We start from the raw sequence: 25,829 nt of genomic DNA on the forward strand, positions 1-25,829 counted from the left end.
AAAGAAAGGGCACTACTGATGGCCCAAAACTCCCCTATATGACATGACTCAGAGATTTCAAGTATCTTGCAAGTTATCTAGGTACCCATAGATGTTGCTGTGGTCCATTGCCAGCCACACCAAAAAGGAGAATTATACATCATCAAAGTAAAAAATGTTGTCAACAGGGTGGCAAAAAGGTAGCCTTAAAAATTCCCCTTCCAAGGGCATTTCTGCCTTAGTTAGATATTTCTAATCAGACACCACATCACACTACACTACAAAGAAACAGTTATGAGCCAGAACAAGAGGATTCCTATTAAAGTATGGGAGATGGTGACTAAATGATCAGACGTCACTCCTCCAGGACTGCCGATGGAAAGTCGTCAAGGGATTCATGTTTCACCCTACTGGGGGATGGGGCCTTGACCTCTTTTACAACCAAGGTTTCTAAAGAAAAGGCTTGGAGATTCCAAGATGGTGGAATAAGGAAAGGGTGGATTGTTTCAGGATAGGGGAAAAAATTTTTTTTAAAAAGTGTATTCTCGGGTCATTTGGAGAGGAAACTGTAGTGGAGATCCTGCGGAAGGAGGAGAGATGCTGCAGATCTGTGTGGAAGGTGCAGACGTGTGGCAATGAGCATGGATACAACACACGACCCCAGCAGCCTAGAGCCACAGAAAGTGCAGCTTCGGAGAGCAAGGTGAGTCAGACTGTAGCAGCCCATGCCACTGGTGATAGAGCTGCAGGGAAAGACTAGAAGACTTCACTATCTCTGAGTCCAGTCTGTAGCCCTGAAGGGAACAGGGTGCCTGTGAACCACAGCGGAACTAAATGGGCACATTTCGCTCTCCACATCCCCCTACAACAGTGTCTGGCAGCCAGCTGAGAGAAGGCAGATGCCATTTTGGATATAAGTAGGTAACAGGTGCAGCAGCTCTTGTGCACATGCCCAACAACTGGCAGAGATAAGACGCCATCTTCTCAGCAGAGGCACCTGCAGCAAGTTGGGTGCACACACCCAGCAGTGGGCAGGGAGGAGGAGCCATTCCAATATCAGTGCCAGCTGCAGAGACTCTTATACATACCCACCTGGCAAACAGTGAGGAGAAGGCGTGATTGTGAAATAAGTAGGGCTGTGGCTGGCAGCTATTGTGCCGCTGACTGAGCCTGGTTGGTATGATTGATAGGTGGGTGGGCACCCATGTAGAACTGTGAGGTGCCCCCAGTCTGTTAACATTCACAGGCTCCAGGGCTCAAACTGCCTAGGCAGAGTACTTGCAGGCAGTTGGCTCTGGAAACATCTCAGCCTCTCCATGGATGGAATAGTCCAGTGGGGCAGAGAGGATCCTCTGCACCCCATGACTGTGGGAGCCCTGTGTGATGAGACTGGGAACTCTGTGACTTCTTGTGAGGTTCAGGATGTAGCTGAGTCTCTGGGCAATCAGTGTGTGTGGCTTGACATGCTCAGAGCTCCCTGACTGCCTGGGGTGAGTCACTGTAGCAAGGTCCATGCTCACACTGAGGACTGCACAGTATTGTATTCACTGAGGGCTAACACCCAGGCATTGATAACCTGGGAAGACAGGAGGCAAGGGAGTGGTTATGCCAACAGAGGTGACCATACTCCCACCCTTCCTTTTAACAACAGAATATCTACCACCCCCAACTTGGGTGTCACCCTGGATACTCACCCCACCCTGGAGCACTGACCAAAGTTCCCTGGCCACACCCAGCACACATCTCTGGATATTCACTGAAAGAGTAGACACTATACTAAGCCACAGATGCATAGTTCAAAGATAAAAGCCGCCAGAGGGAAAAACCAACAAGTATCTCCACAAATGTCTAAAAATAAATGAAGAAATTTAAGTAACAAGAGTAAAGAAGACAATATGATCCCCTCCAAAGGAACACAACAATATTTCAATATTAGAATGTGAAGATGAAGAGATTGATGAAATGCTTGAAATGGAATTCACAAGATTAATCATAGGATTACTCAGAAGCAATGAGAAGCATATTCATGAATAAAAAAATCCATATATGACATGAATGAAAAATTTTCCCATGAAATTGAAATTTTAAAAGAAATCAAAATGAAAAATTAGAAATGAAGAATTCAATAGGTCAAATAAAAAATGCAGCTGAAAGCTGTAACAACAGACTTGGTGAGTCAGAAAAAAGGATATTTGAGCTAGAAGACAAATCACTGGAATTTTTTATTCAGACCAAAAAAAAAAAAAAAAGGCGAGGAAATTAGATCTTCTGTATATAAAGATAATTGAAAATGGAAAAAAAAAACCCTGGTATTACATTGGAAATTGCATAGAAAATTAATTTTTAAAAAATATCATGTAGGATCTCTGTCTTTAATGTGCTGTTCACTGTTATTTAATGCTATAACTAGTACTCCAACAGTATTTTTTTCACTTTGTGTTGCTATGTGGGGGCAAACTGTTGAAATCTTTACTTAATATATACTAAACTGATCTTCTGTATATAAAGAGAATTGAAAATGAATCTTGATGTGAATGGAAGGGGAGAGGGAGTGGGAAAGGGGAGAGTTGCGGGTGGGAGGGAAGTTATGGGGGGGAAGCCATTGTAATCCATAAGCTATACTTTGGAAATTTATATTCATTAAATAAAAGTTAAGGCCGGCACCGTGGCTTAACAGGCTAATCCTCTGCCTTGCGGCGCTGGCACACCGGGTTTTAGCCCCGGTTGGGGCGCCGGATTCTATCCCGGTTGCTCCTCTTCCAGGCCAGCTCTCTGCTATGGCCTGGGAAGGCAGTGGAGGATGGCCCAAGTCCCTGGGCCCTGCATCCGCATGGGAGACCAGGAGAAGCACCTGGCTCCTGGCTTAGGATCGGCGCAGCGGCCATTGGAGGGTGAACCAACGGCAAAAAGGAAGACCTTTCTCTCTGTCTCTCTCTCTCACTATCCACTCTGCCTGTCAAAAAAAAAAAAAAATAAAAGTTAAAAATAAAACAGAGTTGGAGGAGGGGGAAGCAAGATGGCGAAATAGTGACAGGGAGGTCTGCTCTAGGCTCCGTGAACTTAGCAGGAAAAAAAGTAGAGAAGGTACACTCTCAGGGAAAAATTGCCGGGGAAACTGTACTGGGAGGTCTTATGAAAGCAGTGGAAATGGCCTGGAGCTAAGGGGAAGGCACAGACATGCAGCAATGAGCATAGAGCACAGAGAACGAACACAACAAAGAACTCATCAGCTCCCACTGGCTAGGGAGGGGAGGTCAGATTTCACTGGCCCTCACTACTGTTGATATAGCTGGAAGGAGAGCCTAGTAGACTGCACCTTGTTTGAGTCCATCCCGGACCCTCAAGGAAGCTAGGCAACAGCTGACTGGGAGTGGGGAGGAGAGGGAACAGCATGTCTCTCTCTCTCTACATCTCTCCCTCCATACCAGTGCCCTGTGGCTAGCTGTGAAAAGGTGGGAGCCATTTTGGACACAAACAGGAGCAGCTGCTCCGGCTCTTCCATGCACACACAGCAGCTAAAGGGGACTGTCAGCAGGGGAAACCATAGCAGTTTGAGACAACTTGTGGGGTCTGCCCCCACCTAGTGATCGGGGCAAAAACACCAGCTCCACTTAGCCCACACAGCAAAAGGCAGGGAGGGAGAGCCAGCCCCACCAAAGGAAAGTACAGGCCGCAGGGTCTCTTGTACCTGCCCAGTGCAATTGTGAGAGGGGTAGGGCTGTAGCCGGTGGGTATAGTGCATGTGTGTGACACAGGAATTTCACCAAGGGGATGATCTGTGTTCCCCACTGAGTCTGAGTCTAGCTGGGGGAGCTGAACTCCACCTGGCCAGGCAAAACACACAGGGCAGTGGCTCTGGGAACTCCTCAGTATCTGTGGAAAGGACAGGCTAGTGGGAGAGAGTGGACTCTCTTGCACCCCTTAACCATGGGAGACCTGGGTGCTGCAACTGTGAAAACACTGTGACTGCATTAGAGGGGACAGGGTATAGCTGGGGTTCTGGGCAAGCTCTGGGTGCAGAGCCATGCTCTTGGAACACCTTGGTTACCAGGGCAGCGCATAGCAGCTGGAACCATGCTCAAAGGGAGGACTGCGCAGATCATGTGCACAGATGAGCATTGAATGCACTGGGGTCTAACACCTGGGCCTAGCTCAGCTTGAAGAAGAGGAGGTGATGGAGTGATCACACCAACAGACATGACCATCTTCCCTTTCTGTTCATGAGGAAAGCCACCACCTCCAACTTGGATGCTACCCTGGATACTCACTCTACCCTGGAGCACTGACTAGAGCTCACTGAACATACCCCCATATACCTCTTGGTATTTACTGAAAGCACAGGTATTCTACTAAGCTACAGAGGCACAGCTCAAAGATAAAAACCATCAGAGGGAAAAAACAATAATTAACTCCACAAATGCTTAAAAATAAAAGCAGAAATTCAAGAAACAACAATAAGGAAGACATCATAACCTCCCCCAAAGGACACAACAGCATTTTAATATTAGAATGTGAAGATGAAGAGATCAATGAAATTTCAGAAATATAATTCAAAAAATAAATGATAGGAATACTCAAAAGCAATCAGAAGCAAATCTACAAACTAAAGGAAACCATATGTGACATGAATGAAAAATTTTCCCATGAAATTGAGATTTTGAAGAGAAATAAAAATGAAATATTAGAAATAATGAAATTAATAAATCAAATAAAAAATGCAGTGGAGAGCCTTAACAGCAGACTTGACAAGGCAGAAGAAACAATATCTGAATTAGAAGATAAATCTTTGAAAATACTACAGTAAGACCAAAAACCACAAGAAGAAAACAGAAAACTTAAAACCAGTGCTGGAGATTTATGGGATACAATCTACCAACATTGAGTCATGAAGACATAGAAAATCTAAAAAGACCAACAACCAAGACAGAAATTGAACCACTAATAAAAACCATCCCAACAAAGAAAAGCCCAGGACCAAATGGCTTCAGAGCTGAATTCAACCAGACATTTAAAGAAAAACTAATTCCAATTCTTCTTAAGTGATTCAAAACAATTGAAAAGGATGGAAGCCTCCAAAACTCTTTTTATGAAGCCTGCATCACCTTGATTCCTAAGCAAGAAAAAAGGTACAATAGAGAAAGAGAACTATAGATCAATATCCCCAATGAACATAGATCCAAAAATCCTCAACAAAATATTAAGCAATTGAATCCAATAACACATCAGAAAGATTGTTTGCCTGGACCAAATGGGATTTATCCCTGGTATGCAGAGATGGTTCAACATTCACAAACCAATAAATGTGATACATCACATAAAGGAACTGAAGAAAAAGTAAGATTATCTCAATAGATGCAGAGAAAGCATTTGACAAATTACACATATTTCCTGATGGAAACCTTAATCAAATTGTGTACAGAAGGAACATTCCTCAACACAATCAAGGCAATTTATGAAAAACACACAGCACCTTATTGAATGGGGAATAGTTAGAAGCATTACACTAAGATCTGGAACCAGGAAATGATGCCCACTCTCACCACTGCAATTTAATATAGTCCTAGAAGTTTGAGCCAGAGCCATTAGGCCAGAAAAAGAAATCAAAAAATTACAAATTGAAAAGGAGGATGTCAAATAATCTCTATTTGCAGATGACATGATTCTACATATAGGGGAAGCAAAAGACTCCACTAAGACTATTGGAACTCATAAAAAAGCTTAGTAAAGTAATAGTATATAAATCAACACACAAAAGTCAACAGCCCTTGTATACATAAACAATGACAAGTGCAAGAAAGAATGTCTAAGATCAATATCATTCACCATAGCTACAAAACAAATTAAATACCTTGGAATAAATCTAACTGAAGAAATCAAATATCTCTATGATGAAAATTAAAAAACGTTAAAGAATAAATAGAAGAAGACACCAAAAATATGGAAAAGTCTTCCATGTCTGTGCATTGGGAGAATTAATATCATCAAAATGCCCATACTATTGAAAGCAATTTATAGATTCAATGATATCTCAATCAAAATATCAATGACATTCTTTTCAGATCTAGAGAAATCAATGCTAAAATTCATATGGAAACAAAGGGACTCTGAATAGCTAAAGAAATATTAAACAACAAAAACAAAGCAAGATTTCAAGATACAACTGCAGGGCAGTTATAATCAAAACAGCTTGGTACTGGCACAAAAACAGATGCGCAGACCAATGGAACAGAATAGAAACTTCAGAAAGAAACCCACACATCTGCAACCAACTAATCTTTGACAAAGGATCTAAAATCAATCCCTGGAGCAAAGCAGTCTCTTCAACAAATGATACTGGGAAAACTAAATCTCCACATGCAGAAGTATGAAACAAGACCCCTACCTTATACCTTACACAAAAACCCACTCAAAGTGGATCAAAGACCTAAATCTATGATCAGATACCATCAAATTACTAGAAAAATTTTGGGAAATTCTGCAAGACATTGTCATAGGCAAAGACTTCTTGGAAAAGACCCCAGAAGCACAGGCAATCAAAGTCAAAATTGACAAAAATGACAAATCCAGCTGAAAGACTTCTGCACTGCAAAGGAAACACTCAGCAAAGTGAAGAGGCAACAGACAGAATGGGAGAAGATATTTGCAAACTATGCAACTGATAAAGGATTAATATCCAGAGTCTATAAACAGCTTAAGAAAATCAACAACAAGCAAGCAAACAACCCAGATTAGAAACAGGCAAAGGGCTTAAACAGGCATTTTGCAAAAGAGGAAATTCAAATGGCCAATAGACACATGAAAAATGTGCTCAGGATCACTAGTCATCAGGGAAATGCAAATCGAAAACACAATGAGGTTTCACTTCACCCAGTTAGAATGGCTCTCATACTGAAGTAAACAAACAATAAATGCTGGCAAAGATGTGGGGGAAAGATATCCTTATCAATGGTTGGTGGGAATGTACACTTGTGCAATCACTGTTGAAGACAGTATGGAGATACCTCAGAAATCTGAATATAGACCTACCATATGAGCCAACTATTCCACTTTTGGGAATTTACCCAAATGAAATGAGATCAACATATGAAAGAGTGATCTGTACCCCCACGTTCATTGCAGCTCAATTCACAATAGCTAAGATATGGAATCAACCCAGAGTCCATCAACTGAAGACTGAATAAAGAAATTATGGGGTATATACATTATGGAATACTACCAAATGTTTAAAAAATGCAATCCTGTCTTTTGCAACAAAATGGATGCAACTGGAAACCATTATACTTAATGAAATAAGCCAGTCACAAAAAGACAAATACCATACATTTTCCCTGATCTGTGGTAACTAATAGAGTAATTTATAGGAGTGAAATTGACATTTTGAGACTCAATGATTGTTTGTAGCTGTCCTGTCTGTTGAGTAACGGTGCTTTTTTCTTTTTTCTTTTTCTTTCTTTCTTTTTTTGACAGGCAGAGTGGATAGTGAGAGAGAGAGAGAGACAGAGAGAAAGGTCTTCCTTTGCCATTGGTTCACCCTCCAATGGCCGCCGCGGTAGGCGCGCTGCGTCTGGTACAACACGCTGATCCGATGGCAGGAGCCAGGTGCTTCTCCTCGTCTCCCATGGGGTGCAGGGCCCAAGCACTTGGGCCATCCTCCACTGCACTCCCTGGCCACAGCAGAGAGCTAGCCTGGAAGAGGGGCAACCGGGACAGAATCTGATGCCCCGACTGGGACTAGAACCCGATGTGCCAGCGCTGCAAGGCAGAGGATTAGCCTAGTGAGCTGTGGTGCTGGCAAACAGTGCTTTTTTCATTCATGCTATTTGTTGAACTCTTAGTGTAGGTTTAATCTTATGAGTGCAAAGTAAACTGGCAATAGACTTTTGTACAAATTAAGAATGGGGATCTGTGATAACTAATAGAGCATCTAAAAGAGAACCTGTAGAAGTGAAATTGTCACTTTGAGAAGCAATGACTTAGAACAGCCCTGGTCTTGACTGTTGAGGAACAGGTTTTTTTTCTTTTCTTTTATCTTATTTTACTTTTCTTTTTTTTTTCTTTCATACTAATCAATGAATTCCTAACATATAATTAACCACATGTATATTAAAGTTAAATGAAAATAGATCTTAGTAAAAAGAGTGTGAATAAGAGATGTAAGAGGAAGGGGGTGAGAGTGTTGGAAGGAGGGCAGGCATGGTGGGAAGAATTACTATGATCCTAAAGTTGTAACTGTGAAATGTATGAAGTTTATAACCATAAAGCAGTACAGTTCTGCATACATTCCTATGGACCTACTTCTAAGGGTACAGTTTGGAAACCTGCCATGGGACCCTAAATCCCATTAAGCTAGGTAGTAAAAATAGCATTTTCAGTATTATGGAGATCATGTGGATAGGATTAATTGTTAAAGTGATCATATAGATAGGATCAAGTATTAAAGTGATCATATAAATAGAACCAAATATTCAGTAATAATAATGGATAGGATTAGAAAGGAGTGAATGCTCCAACATGGGAAGCAGTTCATACAGCAGACTCACAGAATGACAATCATCTTAAGTAACACTCTTACCTCTGCATCAGCCCTTAAGGCATTCAGGAGAGCATTTCAGGCATGGAAAACTAAGACACTGTGCAAAAAAGTGTCCTATATAAAGGACCTCTGTGGGTGAGACCCCAGTGGAAAGAAGTGGTCATCAAAGGAGGGGGGAGGAGAGAACTTCCACTTTGCTTAAGGCCTTGTCGAAATACTGATGGAGTTTGTGGATCCAAAAGGCTTCCCTAGCCTAGGCAGCTCATTTCAAGAGCGATGGGTGATCATTGATGTCATATATAAGAGTGTTGATTGTTAAATTAACAACAGGAATCACTGTGCACCAACTTCCCATGCAGGACATCTTTCCTCAAAGAGTTGTATTATGAGACTTAAAAGTAGAACTTGTTCTCAAATAATTACTTCATTTTAATGTATTAAATGGAGGATACTCTAATGTCCTATAAGTGATAATTAAGTCTAAGATGCATCATCTTTTATTATTTCTTTGGAGATAATTAAGTTGCTAAAAAAAAAAAAGGCAAAATCACCTTTGAGATGCAATGACTTTGAACAGCCATTGTGGAAACTATTGAGGAACAGTTTTTTCTTTGTTAATTTTTTTGTCTTTTTGTCCTTCTTTTTCTTTCTCATACAAAGTGTTGAACTCTTTACTTAGAATAGACTTAATCTTCTGTGTATAAAGTTAAATGAAAATAGATGCTTGTAAAAACTGGGAACAGGAGAGGGAAGAGGAGGTGGGTGGGTACCATGGCAGGAATTAATATGTTCCTAAAGTTGCATTTACAAAATACATGCAGGGGCTGGCACTGTGGCACAGTGGGTTAAACCCCTGGCCTGAAGCACTAGCACCCCATATGGGTGCCAGTTCTAGTTCCGGCTGCTCCTCTTCCAATCCAGCTCTCTGCTATGGCCTGGGAAAGCAGTGGAAAATGGCCCAAGTCCTTGGGTCCCTGCACCCACGTGGGAGACCCAGAGGAAGCTCCTGGCTCCTGGCTCCAGATTGGCGCAGCTTGAGCCATCGCCATCTGGGGAGTGAACCAGTGGATGAAAGACCTCTCTCTCTGTTTCTACCTCTCTCTCTGTAATTCTGTCTTTTAAATAAATTTTAAAAAATACAAGCAAATAAAACAATAAATAAAATTTTTAAAAAGACAAAAAAAAAAGAATGGAGATAGGAGAGGGAGGAGGAAGAAGGGTGGAAGCATGAGGGTAGGGTGAGAAATGTCACTATGCTCCTGAATCTATATTTACATTGGAAATATATTAAATTTGTATACCTTAAAAAATTTTAAAGATTATCATAAGAATTAAATAAATTAAAATAATAATGTAAAAAAATAAAGGAAAGGTCCTAAAATACGCTATCAAACAAGTCAGGGCATGTGGCCTCTGTAACAAAAAGAAAAAAAAAAACTTGGCGATAGACCTTAGACCCTTGCCTCACTCCAACAAATCAACAAATTCAGAGAAGAGGAACACATCCAGTGGAAGACTAGCAAACTGACTTACTCAAATACACTGTTCACATGCGTTTAAGTGCTTCATAGTTTTTATAGATACCTTTAATGGGTGGAGAACAGCCTTCTATACTGGAACTGAGCTGACACAGGAACTAACAAAAGCCCTTCTAAAGGAAATCATTCCTCATATTAGACTTCCTACTTCCTTATAAAGTAATAATGGGCCATCCTTTACAGCAAAGTACACTCAACAGGTTGCCCTTGCAGTGGGAATCACTTATCCCCTCCCATCTGCTTGGATACCTCGGTCTTCAGGAAAGTTTGAAAGGGCAAATCAATCATAAGAGGACTCTAGCTAAACTTTGTCAAGAGACCTCAGAAACTTGGTTAATACTATTACTTATAACTTTCCTTAGAACAAAAATCACCCCCAAAGGACAAATTATAACTCGGGCCTGATGAAGTGACCTATGGAAAACCTTCCCTCACCTTGGACTTTCTATCTGGTTCTGAGACCCATAACTGTCTCCAGTGTATTATTAATTGAGGGCAGGTCCAGAAAGCCTATGTGATTATTAGAATCAGATCTTATCATCCCAATACATACCCATGAGGCCCTACCTCAAGCAGTTTCTGTAGAATTTTGCTTAACACCTGGCAGGAAGGATCATTTTCTGACTAACTGAACACAAGATGGGAGCAGTTGAGCTCCAAGGAGTCCCGGGCTGGGTACGCCTTTTCAGGGTAAAGCTTGGTTCCCCTGACCTTCCTGAAGAAAAGCCATTGGACTTCATAGAGAAGTCCACACACCTCGACTCCATTGGAAGGACTAAAGATTCTGTTCAAAAAGACTTCGAGATAAGTAACAACTCCTTAACAGAAGTGATGCTTTAGCTCTCATTTATTTAGCCTCCCTATCACATTGCTATTGCACCCTGCTGTTTATTTAGCCTATTTGTAATCTAGACGTTAATACAACAGATTAACTAAGCATCACCTTCGGCATCATTGCTTCTCCCATTCTAGGTGTTTGTCTCTTAGTAGGAACCCTCATAATTCTTGCCCTAGTGTTGATTTGTTTTCCCAGAGGAAAGCCCCTCCTAACTTGATTTCTTTAAAGCTATACCCATTCCTACTTACTTCCCCCTTCTTATATTTCCTAAACAGCTTACTTTAAAGAAAAACTCACCATGGGGCTCCTCTTTACAGTCTACATTTTGGGATCCTGATTTATGCACAAGGAGACTAATGGAGATTTAATCTTTCAGTCAATGTCTTCTGTACTATAGCACACAGGGAGAACCTCACCACCTGCTGGATAAACCATCCTAGACCCAAAAATCCAATCCAGGGTAGATAGCTTATTGGAATACACTCTCAACTCACATAAAACAACAAAGACCTTAAATGAAACCCTGATTTAAATTAAGATTTAGGAAGCCCAACCTTTGTAAGCTCCTGGTTATGTTTTAGACTTAACACTCCAGAAAGAGAATCTTTCCATAAATCTACCACCAGTCTCCCATGTAATGATCTTGGATACCCTCCTTGCTAAAATGAGACCCATACAGAAAAAATAGGTTCTTTCCAGGCCTTCACAGACCTCTCTACAAATACCAATCCCCTACATGGAAGACTTTGCAAGTTTCTTATTGAAGCAGTATAATAACCCACCATTGTTCCAGCTCTCTAATTGTCAACCCAATTTGACTCATGCATTTCCAGACTTGTCAAAGGACCCCAAAAGAAGCCACAACAGAGAGAAACTAGAAAAACTCCCACAGAGGATAGAAAGGAGGACATCCCTTTCAGGAAAAGCCATCTATATCTTGAAGACCACCAGCCAGACATGTAAGCACCCCCCTCACAGAATTGGGGCCCACGAATGCAACTGCACTCCATTCCCTCTAGAATCTTAGCCACCTATGACAAGTCTCAGCCAACCGCTCTCTGTACTCCCTCAGGCCACCCTTGGCTCTGTATAAACCCTCTGCAAAAGGTCTTCTACCTTACCAATGTTCTTCTCTGAATTGGTTCTTGCTTACCAGTGTATAGACAATGTCCACTTTATGGGTGATTGCACACTGGGATAACTTTTTCCAAGAGAAACCACACTTTTCAATGATACCAAGACTCCCTCTCCCCCAGAGTAAAAAGAGTCTTTGGATTCATGATGGCCAAGGCTACTGAAACTACTGCAGCTTCGAACCATGCGAAGGATTTACATATCACAAACACACCTAAAACTTGCTAACAAAATTGCTGAAGTCATTGCACATAATATGGTCAATGGCCCTGATAAAATTCAGATCTTTTGGATTCCTTAGCCAATATGGAATAATTGGAGAACTCTAAGCTTTTTATTAGCTGAGCAAGGAGTTTATGTAGTTATCAACTCATCCTGTTACACTTGGTTTAATACCTCAGGTCAAGCTGAAGTAAATACTCAAGCCATTTACAAGGAGGCTGAGTGGCTACATAAGTATAACAGAAGCTTCAACAGATCCATACCAATATGATGACCCTGAGGTGATACCACACAATGATCATCAATAAATAGCCTGATGGCAGTATCTATCTGCCTGTGGGACTTAGATCCAGGACTCCTATCATTCATTCAAATCCAACGCTCACCTGAGCAGAAAGGGACTCTTGGCTCAACAGACAGCAAGGCAATCTTGACTCCTTGGAAAGGAAGGGCCTACATTCCATCTCAGCCTAAGGAAGTTACAGAAGGCTCTCCCTCATTCTGCTTCCTCTTATAATATTTAAGGGTCCAGATTCCTTCAGGGCGAATGTTAGAGTAAGCAGACAGCTAGATGTGAGCAGAACCCTGAAGTCTCAAGGACTTTCCATATCATTAACAACTCAGAAACTACAGGTTAGGTAAGTATCCCAGAAGAGGCAGCCATTTCGTCAGCCACACTGTTACCTTAATTAACTCTAGGCATATTATAACATTAGCACTGCAGTTTTAGCTGTGACCCACCTCCAACATCACCATGACAGACTGGAAAGAGCCTTATTGGGAAAGAAGAGAGGGGACAGTGCTGTTCCAGGAAACCCTCACCTTATTCCCAGAATTCTCCTTCTAGCTCATGAATAGTCCTGCATCTTCATCACAAGATAGAGGTAAGAGTAACTACCTAGAAGATTTGTCTCCTAATCCAAGAAACAAAGCATGGGCAAGAGTTAGTCACTTATTCCCAGGTTTTTCCACTTATCTACTTCTTTTATTTATTTCTCAACTTTCATTATAGTTGGAAAGAATTCAAGGAAATGGAAAGTCAAATTGTGGTCACCACTAAATTAATTTTCTTAGCTTTCCCAACCATTGTGATTACAAAGGCCATTCTTCCTGGTATTCTTGGTCATTTATCTAATAACTTTTCTGGGAAATTCGACCAGGGTCAGTCCTACTTTCCATACTCCAATGTATTATTTCCTTAGCAACTTGAGCTTCTTGGACATGTGCTACACTTCTACCACCGTTCCAGTCATGCTGGTGAACTTCTTCCGGGAAGAGAAGACCATCTCCTACGAGGGCTGCCTTTCCCAGATGTTCTTCCTTGTGACATGTGCTGGCACCGAAGGTGTCTTGTTGGCTGCTATGGCTTATGACCGCTACGTGGCCATTTGCCGCCCTCTCCAATACCCAGTTCTCATGAGTGCGAAGGTCTGTGTTTGCTTGGTGACTGCATCCTGGATGTGTGGGCTGGTGAACTCTGTGACGCACACCGTGCTGACAGCCTCACTCACTCTGTGTGGGCCCAACCACATCAGCCACTTCCTCTGTGACATCCCCTTGCTCCTGAAGCTCTCCTGCTCAGACACCTCTGTCAACGAGTCTGTGCTGCACGTGGCCAGCGCCACCATCGGCCTGAGCCCCTGCCTCTTCACGGCGCTGTCCTACATCCGCATCGTCTCAGCCATCCTTCAGATTCCCTCTGCTCAGGGCAGGAGCAAGGCCTTCTCGACCTGCACGTCCCACCTCACTGTGGTGGTGGTCTTCTTTGGAACAGCCAACTTCAACTATGCCAGGCCCCGTGAAGGCTCCTCCCTGGACATGGACATCCTGGTCTCTGTGCTCTTCTGTGTTGTGACCCCGATGTTGAACCCCATCATCTACAGCCTAAGGAACAAGGAGGTCAAGGGTGCCCTGAGGAAGCTTACTGGAAAACAGGGGTTCTCTAGTGAGGTCAGCAACTGGATAATGTTTAGTGTTCTGGAAAATTCCTTAATTTGAGGAAAACAAGAACATCCCAGCTGCAGTTATAACAGAGCTCACTCTCTGTATAGTATCTTTTGACAAGTGTGGTCCCTAGTCTGATCAATGCCTGTGCTGAGCATTTCACATATCGGAATCTCACATGCATTGTGTTCTTTTCACTGAGCCAATTATTTAGAACATTTTCATCACCCAAACATGAAGACACACATCCACTGAGCAATCACTTATCATTCTTATGAATGCCTTCAACTCTAGGCAATTATTTTTTTAAAGATTTATTTTATTTATTTGAAAGACAGAGTTACAGAGAGAGGTAGAGACAGAGAGAGAGAGAGAGGCCTTGCATCCACTGGTTCACTCCCCAGATGGCCACGACAGCCGGAGCTGCGCCAATCTGCAGCCAGGAGCCACGTGGGTGCAGGGGCCCAGGGACTTGGGTCATCTTCTACTGCTATCCCAGGCCATAGCAGAGAGCTGGATCGGAAGTGGAGTAGTCAGGTCTCGAACCAGCGCTCATATGGGATGCCAGCACTTCAGGCCAGGGCTTTAACTCGCTGCACCACAGTGCCAGCCCCTCTAAGCAATTATTAATCTATTTTCTACCTCAGAAATTGTCAATCTTTGGCATTTAACATCAGTGGAAATAGATACTTTGTGGTCTTTTCTGTTCTGTCTTGCTTTTCCCCATGAAGTTTTCCTGCTTTACACATATTTAGCATGTATCAGTATTTTACACCTTTTATGATAAATAATAATCCCTTATATGAGTGTATCACATATTGTCTCTTCACAGCTAATAAACATATGAGTTATTGCCACTGTTAGCTATTATAAATAATGTTGCTAATAATATCTGTACATGCTTTTTGGTGAAGTTGTATTTTCTTCTCTTGGGTGTTTACATAGGAATGGAATGGTTGGATCATATGGTAACTCTGTGCTTGGTCTTTTGAAGAAGTGCCATATTGTTTCCAAGTGCATAATTTTACATTACTACCGGCAGTGAATGGGGTTTCCTGTTTCTCCACATCCTCACTATGCTTGTTATCCACTTTTGGATGAAGTCATCCTAGAATGTAACGTGTATCTTATTGTTTTTGATTTGTATTCTCCTAAGGTCTTTATTTTTTTTATTTGACAGGTAGAGTTGTAGACAGTGAGAGAGAAAGACAGAGAGAAAGGTCTTCCTTCCATTGGTTCACCCCCCAAATGGCTGCTACGGCTGGCACTGTGCTGATCCGAAGCCAGGAGCCAGGTTCTTCTTCCTGGTCTCCCATGCGGGTGCAGGAGCCCAAACACTTGGGCCATCCTCCACTGCCTTCCCAGGCCACAGCAGAGAGCTGGACTGGAAGAGGAGCAACCGGGACTAGAACCTGGCGCTCATATGGGATGCCAGCGCCGCAGGCGGAGGATTAACCAAGTGAGCCACAGCGCCAGCCCCTAAAGTCTTTAATAAGCAACATTTCTGTGCTTCTCCTTCACATATGTAAAACTTCATCCTGCAAAAATGATTTTTGAGGTTTCAAGACTTAAGTTTTTAATCTTAATTTTAGCACAGTAAAATACTGCAAGGTTTTCAAACTTATAGCCTTCTTTCCATCTGTCTGCCACAGAGCTATCGGATGGCTCTGTCCTTTTCCTCCTTTGAACTCTACAGTAAGCAGTGGCATCACCAGGTCAAGAGCAATTCAGAACCAGAGATCAGGGGGCATGGAAGCATAGGGAGTGCTACTGAGGAAGGAAGGTAGCATTACATCCAGGGCAGCAGTACTAAGGAGCAGGGGCTTAAAGCTATGATAGCAGATTCGCGGTCAGTTCTGTGGTTCCAGGTACAAACTGCATAGTCTAGGTCCATGGCCCACGGCCACGGTGAGCAGAACAAATGGGGAAAATGCCCTCATATGTTGTTGACTCCAACTAAATAAGCCTACATTTGAACAGACCCCTTCCCTCCTTAATGGCGAGGAGAGAGAAAGCTTTCAGGCTCTAGCCACAATTCTTAACAACAAATCCAGTAATGAACTTTACTCATAAATGTCCCAAAAGAGACAGGAAGCTGACCTCCTCAGTGCATGCTGGGAAAATAGGAGTGCGACAACCCTAATGAATCCAAGAGAGAATTAATTGCTCATCATTTCCAATTTCTATTCAGGCTGTTGCCTGTGAGTTGTGTTTGAGTCTGGGGAGTCCCAGAACAGCAGCTTAGAGAGAGAGAGAGTACATAGATACTCCCAAAAGGTTGGCCCACAGGCATTTATAAATGGCCATCCTAGGAAAGTGAGGTGTGGAGAGATCAAAGAGGATTTTTGCCTCCTGCAAAAGTGCGTAGAGCACAGACAGTCATGGGGAAGGCAGGTCCCCCATATGACACATGGAGCTCAACAGCCAGTTTCACCATAGCTCAGCTGCTAGTGTGGAGAGCAGCAAGCTCCACCCCCAAAGCCAGAAGTCCAAGGCTTTCAGTGGGAGTCTATGGTAAGTAGCTCATTTACCCTCACAACTGAAAAAATCTCTGCCCAGTAACAGGATATACCTACCCATTAAAAGTGTATTAAAAAAAAAACATGGTTAAATTTTTCTTTACCATTTTCATGACATAGACTTTCATTACAATTTTATGCATATCAATTCCTAAAATAGTAATCATAAAACCAGAATGGAAATGGCCTTACAGATTATCTTCTTGAAAGCCTGAAGGGTGCCTGAATTCTTGAAGTGAGATAACAGGAGGGGAGAATATGTTCAAGATAAATAGTATGCACTACAAGTATTATTCCTAATTTGGACAAGCAGGACAGCAGCAATAATTTTCAAAGGGAATACATATAATCACATTTCTTCTTTAAACTTTATAGAATGACAGTAGGGGCACACAAAAAATTTGCTTAAATAAAAGGTAATTAAATTTGCAAAACACTTGTATTTGGAAACTTTTATGTTCACCCAGCTAGAAGTTCTCATCTTTATAAGTCTGTTGCAAGCAACTTGTCAACCCTAACAAAGCTTTGAAGCTTGTAAGTGACTGACTTCCCTTGGTCCCTTTTTGAAGAAATACCATAGAGGTGCAAGAGTGTTGTGGTACTGCAGGGTAAGCTGCCATTTGCAGCCCACCTCCCACATAGGATTGCCAATTTGGGTCCTGGCCCCTCTGCTTCTGATCCAGCTTCTCACTAACACAACTGGGGAGGCAGCAGGTAATGTCTCAACTACTTGAGTCCCTGACACCCACGTGGGAGATCCATATTGAGTTCCAGGTTCCTGGCTTTTGCCTGGTGTTGCCCCCGCTGTTGCAGACATTGGGGGAGTGAGTCAGCAGATGGCAGGTCCCTCTCCTGTCACTCTCTCTTTCCAATAAATAAGAATAAATATTTTTAAAAAGAAGTGATGCAGATTTGAGGTTATTCGTAAATCATTTCATTCTCATTCTCCTTTTGAGATGATTTACTGATACTAAAGACAGAAGTAGAGCTACCGTTCCCAGGTTGGGAACTGAGCCAATGCTGGCAGTTTCCTTTGGAACCACTCTATTATGAGGGAGGTATATATACACCGAGTGCCCCACAGGCCAAGGGGCCAGGGCGCCCCACTCGTGCCTTTACTAACTGTTCCTCTTCTCAGGTCTGTAAGGTGTTTGCATCTAAACTGCTGAACAGAAATGTCCCCAGAGGTTAGCCGAGATGTCCCTTCTCAAACTTTCCCTTCTCTGCGGTTCGGAATGAAGCACTGCATTTTGTGTATTTCCTGTTCTATGACTTCAACCCGTACTGCTAGTGAGCAGTGTATGTGGTCCAAGCCTTGGTTCCCCGTTTACCTCCATGGGCAGGGAGATGGGCTGCCCGTGGGCTATCAGGCTCCGTGATGCAGCATCATGACCTGAGGCGCCCTCTCATGGAGGGGTCATGGGAGGCCAGTCCTTCTCCACTCTGACATGCATGTTCTGAGAGGGGGACCAGTGTTTGACAGCGGCTCCCAGCTGCCCATGGCATAGGCTGGGGAAGGCATGCAATGCTCTGTGAAGTCCCTACAGACCCCCTCACTTCTCAAACGTGGTCATGTTTGAGGCAGAGGCGAATGCTAGATGTTTTGCTGTGGGTGCTGCTCACAGGTAGGGACAATGGGTGGAAAAGTCAAATGGTCAATCATTTAACTGTGCTTTAAAATTATAAATCCATGAAACTGGCTGGACTGATGTTACCAGTAACATTTTTGGCTTTGTCGAATTCTTTATGCTGAGTTGATTGAATTTCAAAATTGTTTAAAAATTAGATATTTTCCCTTCTTGGCCATTTCTTTTCATCTATTTAGTATCCACAGGTTGTTCTTTGCAGGAGACTGACACAGAAAGGCTGTGGCCTTCAAGTCAATGTCCTGGATTAAATTCCAGCAACTGGTAATAGTAGTTGTGCAACCTTGAGTATCAGTTTCCTTGTTTGCAAATCCCAATAAACTGTATAAACTGTAACAGGTTCATGATAGTTAGTCTATGCTCAAACACCTTGCATAGTGTCTGGGATATCATGATTACAGTACTCAATAAACAGCCAAGTGTTATATGAGGGCTACTATTATCAAAAACCACAGGCCTTCTGGAGAGGTCTTTGAAGCGATGGAAAGGATTGGGATGTTTTTAAGCTGCCTTTTATTTGTCAATCATAAATGCATATAAATAAATTGCAAATCAGGACACACACCAAACTGTTCCTTTGTTGATAGCCTTGCAACTTCTTGTTTCACTGACTGAATTTAAGCTGGATAAGCAAGCATTTTGCAGTCAAGCAATGCAAAATGTTTTGGTCTACAGCAGGCCACATATGTAACTGAGATTATAATGGAGCTGAAAAGTTCCTATCACGCAGTGCCAGTGGTGTTGGGCTGAACTGTGGTATGAAGGTGAGGATACTTCATTCTCATTTGACATGCCTTTGACTCACTTAAATTTTTCAGTGAGCATGTGCTATTTTTAAGTTTAAAATCTCATAAAATATTTAAGAATAATGAGAACTCCTTGTACATTTCTTTGTAACTTCCTATGAATCTGCAAGCATTTCAAAATAAAAATTTTACTAAAATGTAAAAGGTTAACAAGTAAAATATGGAACATAGCTCTCTGTCTCTGACAAAATATGCCACCAAAGAAGCTTTTCCGTCTTATACCATGTTTACAAGACACTTCCACAGTCTTAATAATGCTGATTTCTCCCGTGTAATGACTTTGACAGAACAACAGAATCTTAGGGCTGAAAGAAACTCTAGGCACTAATTCAAATGATAGTCACATGAGATTTGGGTCAGAGACCTAACCTTGTTTGAGCATCTCCAGTGACGGGATCTCGTGGGTTGCTTAACAATGGGGCTATATACTGAGAAGTACCTCATTAGGCGTCAGGTAATTTTTTTTCATGGAGGCATCATAGCGTGTCCTTACATAAACCTAGATGGTTTAGGTCAATCTCTCGATGTGGCTTCTTGATGCAATCAAGAGATGCAGTAAACACAAGATGTATCACCTCTTTGCATAAACAGCATATGCTTTACAGCAAAACGTTTTGAAAAGGAGAGCACAAAAAATGATTAAAAATAATAAATACTCAAACCTGTATCATAGCTGTTCATTATCCAGTTTTATGTATTATGTGATTTCACAATAGCTAAGACCTGGAACCAACCCAAATGCCCATCAACAGTAGACTGGATAAAGAAATTATGGGACATGTACTCCATAGAATACTATACAGCAGTAAGAAACAATGAAACCCGGTCATTTGCAACAAGATGGAGGAATCTGGAAAACATCATGCTGAGTGAATTAAGCCAGTCCCAAAGAGACAAATATCATTTGTTTTCCCTGATCGGTGACAACTGAGCACCAAAGGGGAAACCTGTTGAAGTGAAATGGACACTATAAGAAACAATGACCTAATCAGCTTTTGTCCTGACTCTAGATGTACAATGTAATTCTTTATCCTTTTTAGTATTTGTTGTTGTTGTTGTTATTGTGGTTCTAGTACTAGTGGTTGAACTCTGTAATTAACACACAATTATTCTTAGGTGTTTAAATTTTAACTGAAAAGTGATCCCTGTTAAATATAAAAGTGGAAAAAGAGAGGAAGGAGGTGTACAATTTAGGACATGCTCAATCGGACTTGCCCCAAATGGTGGAGTTAGAAATGTGCCAGGGGATTCCAATACAATCCCATCAAGGTGGCATGTACCAATGCCATCTCACTAGTCCAAGTGATCAATTTCAGTTCACAATTGATGTAATGCTACACATTTCTACAGTTGGCAATACAGTAGGTACAGCAGCATCCCCACAAGCACATGAGAATGCCCTGGGCTATGAGATTACCGTGACTTCGATGTCACTGGGTGATAGGAATTTTTCAGCTCTGTTATAATATCATGGACTTTTGTAGCATATGAGGCCTGCTATAGACCAAAACATATGTGGCACATGACTGCAAAACTCTTATTTATCCAGCTTAAATTCAGTTAGTGAAACAGAAGTTGCAAAGCCATCATGGAAGAGTGTATATCAGGCCCATTATGCCCATGGTTAAGATTTTATTTCAAGGTGAATTTGACAAATTGGCCAAATAAATTACCAAGAAATACTTGGAATGAAGCAAATAAGTAGCAGTGAGCACTCACACAGTGTAATGGAGAGGGAGGAGGCTCTGAATTCAGACTGCCAGAATAAGCCTGGAAGCCTCAGCTTCCTTACTGGCAAAACAGGACTGGTCAAAGCACTTACTTACACACTGCTTTGAGAATGAATGGGCTAATCCATAGAGAGTGCCTGGCAATTAGGATGTGCTCAAAAATAGGAAAAATAGGAAGCAGAGATAGTGTTAATCGTTAGTACAGGAGGGGAGGGGAGGGAGCAAACAAGTGCAAGTGAGCTCCTATCTGCTGATTCACTCCCCTAAATGTCCACAATGGCTGGAGCCAGGAGCTGGGAACACTGTCTAGGTCTCCCAGTGGGAGGCAGAAGCCCAGCTACTGAGCCATCACTCACTACCTCACAGAGCACACATCAGCAGAAAGCTGGAAAACAGAGGCAAGCACTCCACCATGGGATGTGGGCATCCCAACAGTAACTTAACAACTGCATCAAATGCCTATTCCTCTAGTGCTCCTTTAAATACCGATGCTTTAGAGTAACTTTCAAAGTCAGGAAGGGCTAGTACTCCAACTCTATTCTTTTTGAAGACTGTTTTGACTCGTTGGGATACCTTGGAATTCCGTATGGATTTGAGGATAGGCTTTTCCATTGTTTTGTGAAAATGCTGCTGGAGATATTAGGGATTGAACTGAATCTGTAGCTGCTTTTTCTTGGTATTGATATCCTAACAATGTCGGTATTTCTCACAAAGAACACAGGATATTTTCCATTTATTTAGGTTTTCTTTCATTTCTTTCAGTCATGTTCTGTAGTTTTCAGTGCATATGTTTTTCACTGCCTTAGTAAGATTAATTTTAAATGCTTACTTCTTTAATGTACTATAAATGGAATTTATTTCTTAACGTTTGGGGTCACTGTTGCTAGTGCATAGAAACAATTGATTTTTGAGAAATTTGGCTGAATTTTTTATTAGCTTTAATAACGTTTTTACAGATAATTTGGTGTTTTCTAGACATAGGATTATGTTATGTCTGAATAAAGATAACTTAGCCTCTTCTTGGGGCCAGTGCTGTGGTGTAGTAGGTGGTGCCAACATCCCATATGAGCGCTGATTCGTGTCCTGGCTACTCCTCTTCTGATCCAGCTCTCTGCTAAGGCCTGGGAAAATAGCACAAGGTAGTCCAAGTGCTTGGGCCCCTGCTATCTAGGTGGGAGACCCAGAAGAAGCTCTTGGCTCCTGGCTTCGAATTGGCCCAGCTCCGGCCATTGCGATCATTTAAGGAGTGAACCAGCAGATCGAAGGCCTTTCTCTTTGTCGCTCCTATTCTCTGTAACTGTACCTCTCAAATAAATAAAATCTTTTTAAAAATTTAGCATCTTCCTTTCCAATTTGTTAAACAGTGCTTCTACTGCTTTACAGATATAAATGGGTATCAAGATTTATATAAAATAAGAAACCTATAATGAATAAACTAAAAGGAGCACTGGCTCTAATTCTGCAGATATTTAGTTCTTTGTAGTCTTTTACACTTTTTTATTGTTTTGCAATAAAAAATTTAGATACTTACCCAAAATAGGAGGGGAGGATGAATATTTGAGTGGGAATTATTACTGAGATAGAGAAAAATGAACTTGCAGCAGTGCAAGGGTTAGTGGCTCGTTGTTGGCTTTAAGCAAGTCTCTGTTTATTCTCACACATCAGCAGCTATGCAAACTTGAGGGAGTTGGCTGGGCCTCAGCTGGCTAGGTCTGTTAAGTGAGGAGTCATGATCTCCTTGAAGTCAGCCCTGCAGGTCACTGCTGCCAAGGCTACTTTCTGTCCAATATTATTTCACATTGATTTATCACCTCATCTGGGGGTGTCCTCAGTATGTTCTCATTACAGTTTCCTTTTTGTCTGGTTTGTTTCATAGCTGTGACACCATTTGAAATGAACAATCAAACATATGTCACCGAGTTCATCTTCTTGGGATTTTCCAACCACTCTGATCTACAGGGCCTATTCTTCCTGGTCTTCCTGGTCATGTACCTGACAACGCTCCTGGGGAATGTGCTCATAATAATGGCCACCAGGCTCAGTCCTGCTCTCCATACTCCAATGTATTATTTCCTCAGCAACTTGAGCTTCTTGGACATGTGCTACACTTCTACCACCGTTCCAGTCATGCTGGTGAACTTCTTCCAGGAAGAGAAGACCATCTCCTACGAGGGCTGCCTTTCCCAGATGTTCTTCCTTGTGACATGTGCTGGCACCGAAGGTGTCCTGTTGGCTGCTATGGCTTATGACCGCTACGTGGCCATTTGCCGCCCTCTCCAATACCCAGTTCTCATGAATGCGAAGGTCTGTGTTTGCTTGGTGACTGCATCCTGGATGTGTGGGCTGGTGAACTCTGTGACGCACACCGTGCTGACAGCCTCACTCACTCTGTGTGGGCCCAACCACATCAGCCACTTCCTCTGTGACATCCCCTTGCTCCTGAAGCTCTCCTGCTCAGACACCTCTGTCAACGAGTCTGTGCTGCACGTGGCCAGCGCCACCATCGGCCTGAGCCCCTGCCTCTTCACGGCGCTGTCCTACATCCTCATCGTCTCAGCCATCCTTCAGATTCCCTCTGCTCAGGGCAGGAGCAAGGCCTTCTCGACCTGCGCATCCCACCTCACTGTGGTGGTGGTCTTCTTTGGAACAGCCAACTTCAACTATGACAAACCCAGCGAAGGCTCCTCCCTGGACATGGACATCCTGGTCTCTGTGCTCTTCTGTGTTGTGACCCCCATGTTGAACCCCATCATCTACAGCCTGAGGAACAAGGAGGTCAAGGGTGCCCTGAGGAAGCTAATTGGATAATTTGGTGAGATCAGAAACAGATAGTATTTTTCAATTTGGAAAATTCCTTAATTTGAGGAAAACAAGAATATCCCAGCTGCAATTATAGCATCTCTTGAAAAGTGTTGTGCCCCATCCCACTAGGGCCAAGGTTACGCCTATGCTGAGCGTTTCACACATGGTGATTTCACATGCCCAGAGTTCTCCAGTCCTGATAATTCAGAACATTTTTGTCACCTTGTACCATAAAAACTGTGTAGCTGTAGCTGTCTCATCCAACCTCCCTCCACTTTTCAGCTGTAGACAACCACTCTATCACAGCATATGTAATGTGAGGCATGAAGTGCAATATTGATCTGAATTTCCTGGTTAATGACTGCCAGGTCAAAAATAAGCACCATTTATGTGCTTCTCATATACTAGAGAAAAACTTGTGTCTGATTTCTATCTATAGCTATCCTTTTTCTGAATAGTTCATAGAAATGAAATAATTCAATATGTGCCTCTTGTGCTTGCTTGCTTTCACTTCACACAATGTTGCAAGATTCATCCATATTACAGCAAATACCAGTCCATCATTCCTTCTTACTGCTGAATAATTTTCTTTTTTACATGTATACGACCTAATTATCACCAATGACATTTTGGTCATTTTTACTTTTTACTACAATTAATAATGTTTCTATGAACATCCCTGTGCTAATTAGTGATGGATGACATTTTGCTTATCTTGGGTTCATAGCTAGGAGTGGCAGTGTTGGATCACATGGAAAAATTTGCTTGAAGAACTAGCAGACTGTTTTCAAAGTGGTAGCACCATTTTACATTTCTATGAGCAGTGAATATGATTTCTAATTTCTCCATATTCTCACCAATACTTACTACTGCCTGTCCTTTTTGTCGTGGCTATCCTAGTATGTATGTGGTGCTATATTAAATGTGATTTTCATCCAGATTTCCATGAGGGATAATGATCCTGAGTTCTTTAATAAACACTATTTCTGTGTGTCTCTTTCATATACAGAAAAGCCTATGTTGCTAATGGATATTATGAGCTTTAAACACTTAACTGTTGATACTCTCTAATGTTTCTATCTTAATTTTAATGGAGTAAAATACTGCATGATTTTACAGCCTTCTCTCCATTTGTGCCCTATAGAGCTATTCAATGGCGTTGCTTTTTTTCCTTTTAACTCTACAGTAAGCAGTGTCATCATGAGGTGATGAGCAATGACAGGACTAGAAACCAGAAGGGATGAAGGACAAAGGGTACTGGTGGGGAAAGAAGGAAGCACCTCCTCTGGGTGAGCAGCACTAACCAGGAGTGGCTGCAAGTTAAAGTGGAAGCTATGCTGTTAGTGCTGGGGTTCCACTGGCAGTGCATGCAACTTGTGGAGTCCACGAGTTGAAGGGAAACTCCTCATGCTGTGTGAAATTCAACCATATAAGTACTCACCCACCCTTAGCCCGTCTCTCCCTAATGGGAAAGGGAGGCCAGTCTCAAGGCTTTAGGCAACCATAACTTCAAAAATAAAAATTGATGGCCAGCACCACAGCTCACTAGGCTAATCCTCCGCCTTGCGGTGCTGGCACACTGGGTTTTAGTCCCGGTTGGGGCGCTGCACTCTGTCCCTGTTTCTCCTCTTCCAGTCCAGCTCTCTGCTGTGGCCCGGGAAGGAAGTGGAGGATGGCCCAGGTTCTTGGGCCCTGCACCCACACGGGAGACCAGGAGAAGCACCTGGCTCCTGCCTTCGGATCAGTATGGTGCACCAGCCATAGCAGCCACTGGGGGGTGAACCAATGGAAGGAAGACCTTTCTCTGTCTCTGCCTCTCACTATCTAACTCTGCCTCTCAAAAAAAAAAAATAAATAAATAAATAAATAAAATAAAAACTGAGGATTCCAAGATGGTGAAGTAGGGATACAGCAGTTTGCTCCAGGGTAGGGAAAATAGTAATACAAAATGGAGAAAGTGCATCCTCAGGGGAGAGTTGGAAGGAAAACTGCAGTGGGGATTCTGCAGGGGGATAGATGCCATGGGTCTGTGCAGACATGTAGCAAAGAGCAAGGATATAGACATGATCTTGGCAGCCTTAAGCCAGAAAAAGCGCCAGCTTTGGAGAGCAAGGTGAGATCAGATTGCAGTGGCCTGT

The 25,829-nt window shown here is 42.4% G+C and overlaps 2 protein-coding genes across 2 annotated transcripts in view; both read left to right on the top strand.

Moving 5' to 3' along the window:
* Positions 1-14,242, top strand: part of LOC133759184 (olfactory receptor 5J3-like) — a 32,176-nt gene extending 17,934 nt beyond the window's left edge. The window contains 3 exon segments of the mRNA XM_062190130.1: positions 10,740-10,883; positions 13,310-13,344; positions 13,347-14,242. Coding sequence (XP_062046114.1) covers positions 10,740-10,883; positions 13,310-13,344; positions 13,347-14,242 — 1,075 coding nt within the window.
* A 1,838-nt stretch (positions 14,243-16,080) lies between these two features.
* Positions 16,081-23,697, top strand: LOC133759185 (olfactory receptor 5V1-like). The gene is made up of 2 exons (XM_062190132.1): positions 16,081-16,096; positions 22,766-23,697. The coding sequence occupies exons 1-2, from the start codon at positions 16,081-16,083 to the stop codon at positions 23,695-23,697; spliced, it is 948 nt and encodes a 315-aa protein (XP_062046116.1).
* Positions 23,698-25,829: the final 2,132 nt, after the last annotated feature.

Source organism: Lepus europaeus, chromosome 5 (assembly GCF_033115175.1).
Source record: "Lepus europaeus isolate LE1 chromosome 5, mLepTim1.pri, whole genome shotgun sequence".
NCBI classification, from domain to species: domain Eukaryota; kingdom Metazoa; phylum Chordata; class Mammalia; order Lagomorpha; family Leporidae; genus Lepus; species Lepus europaeus.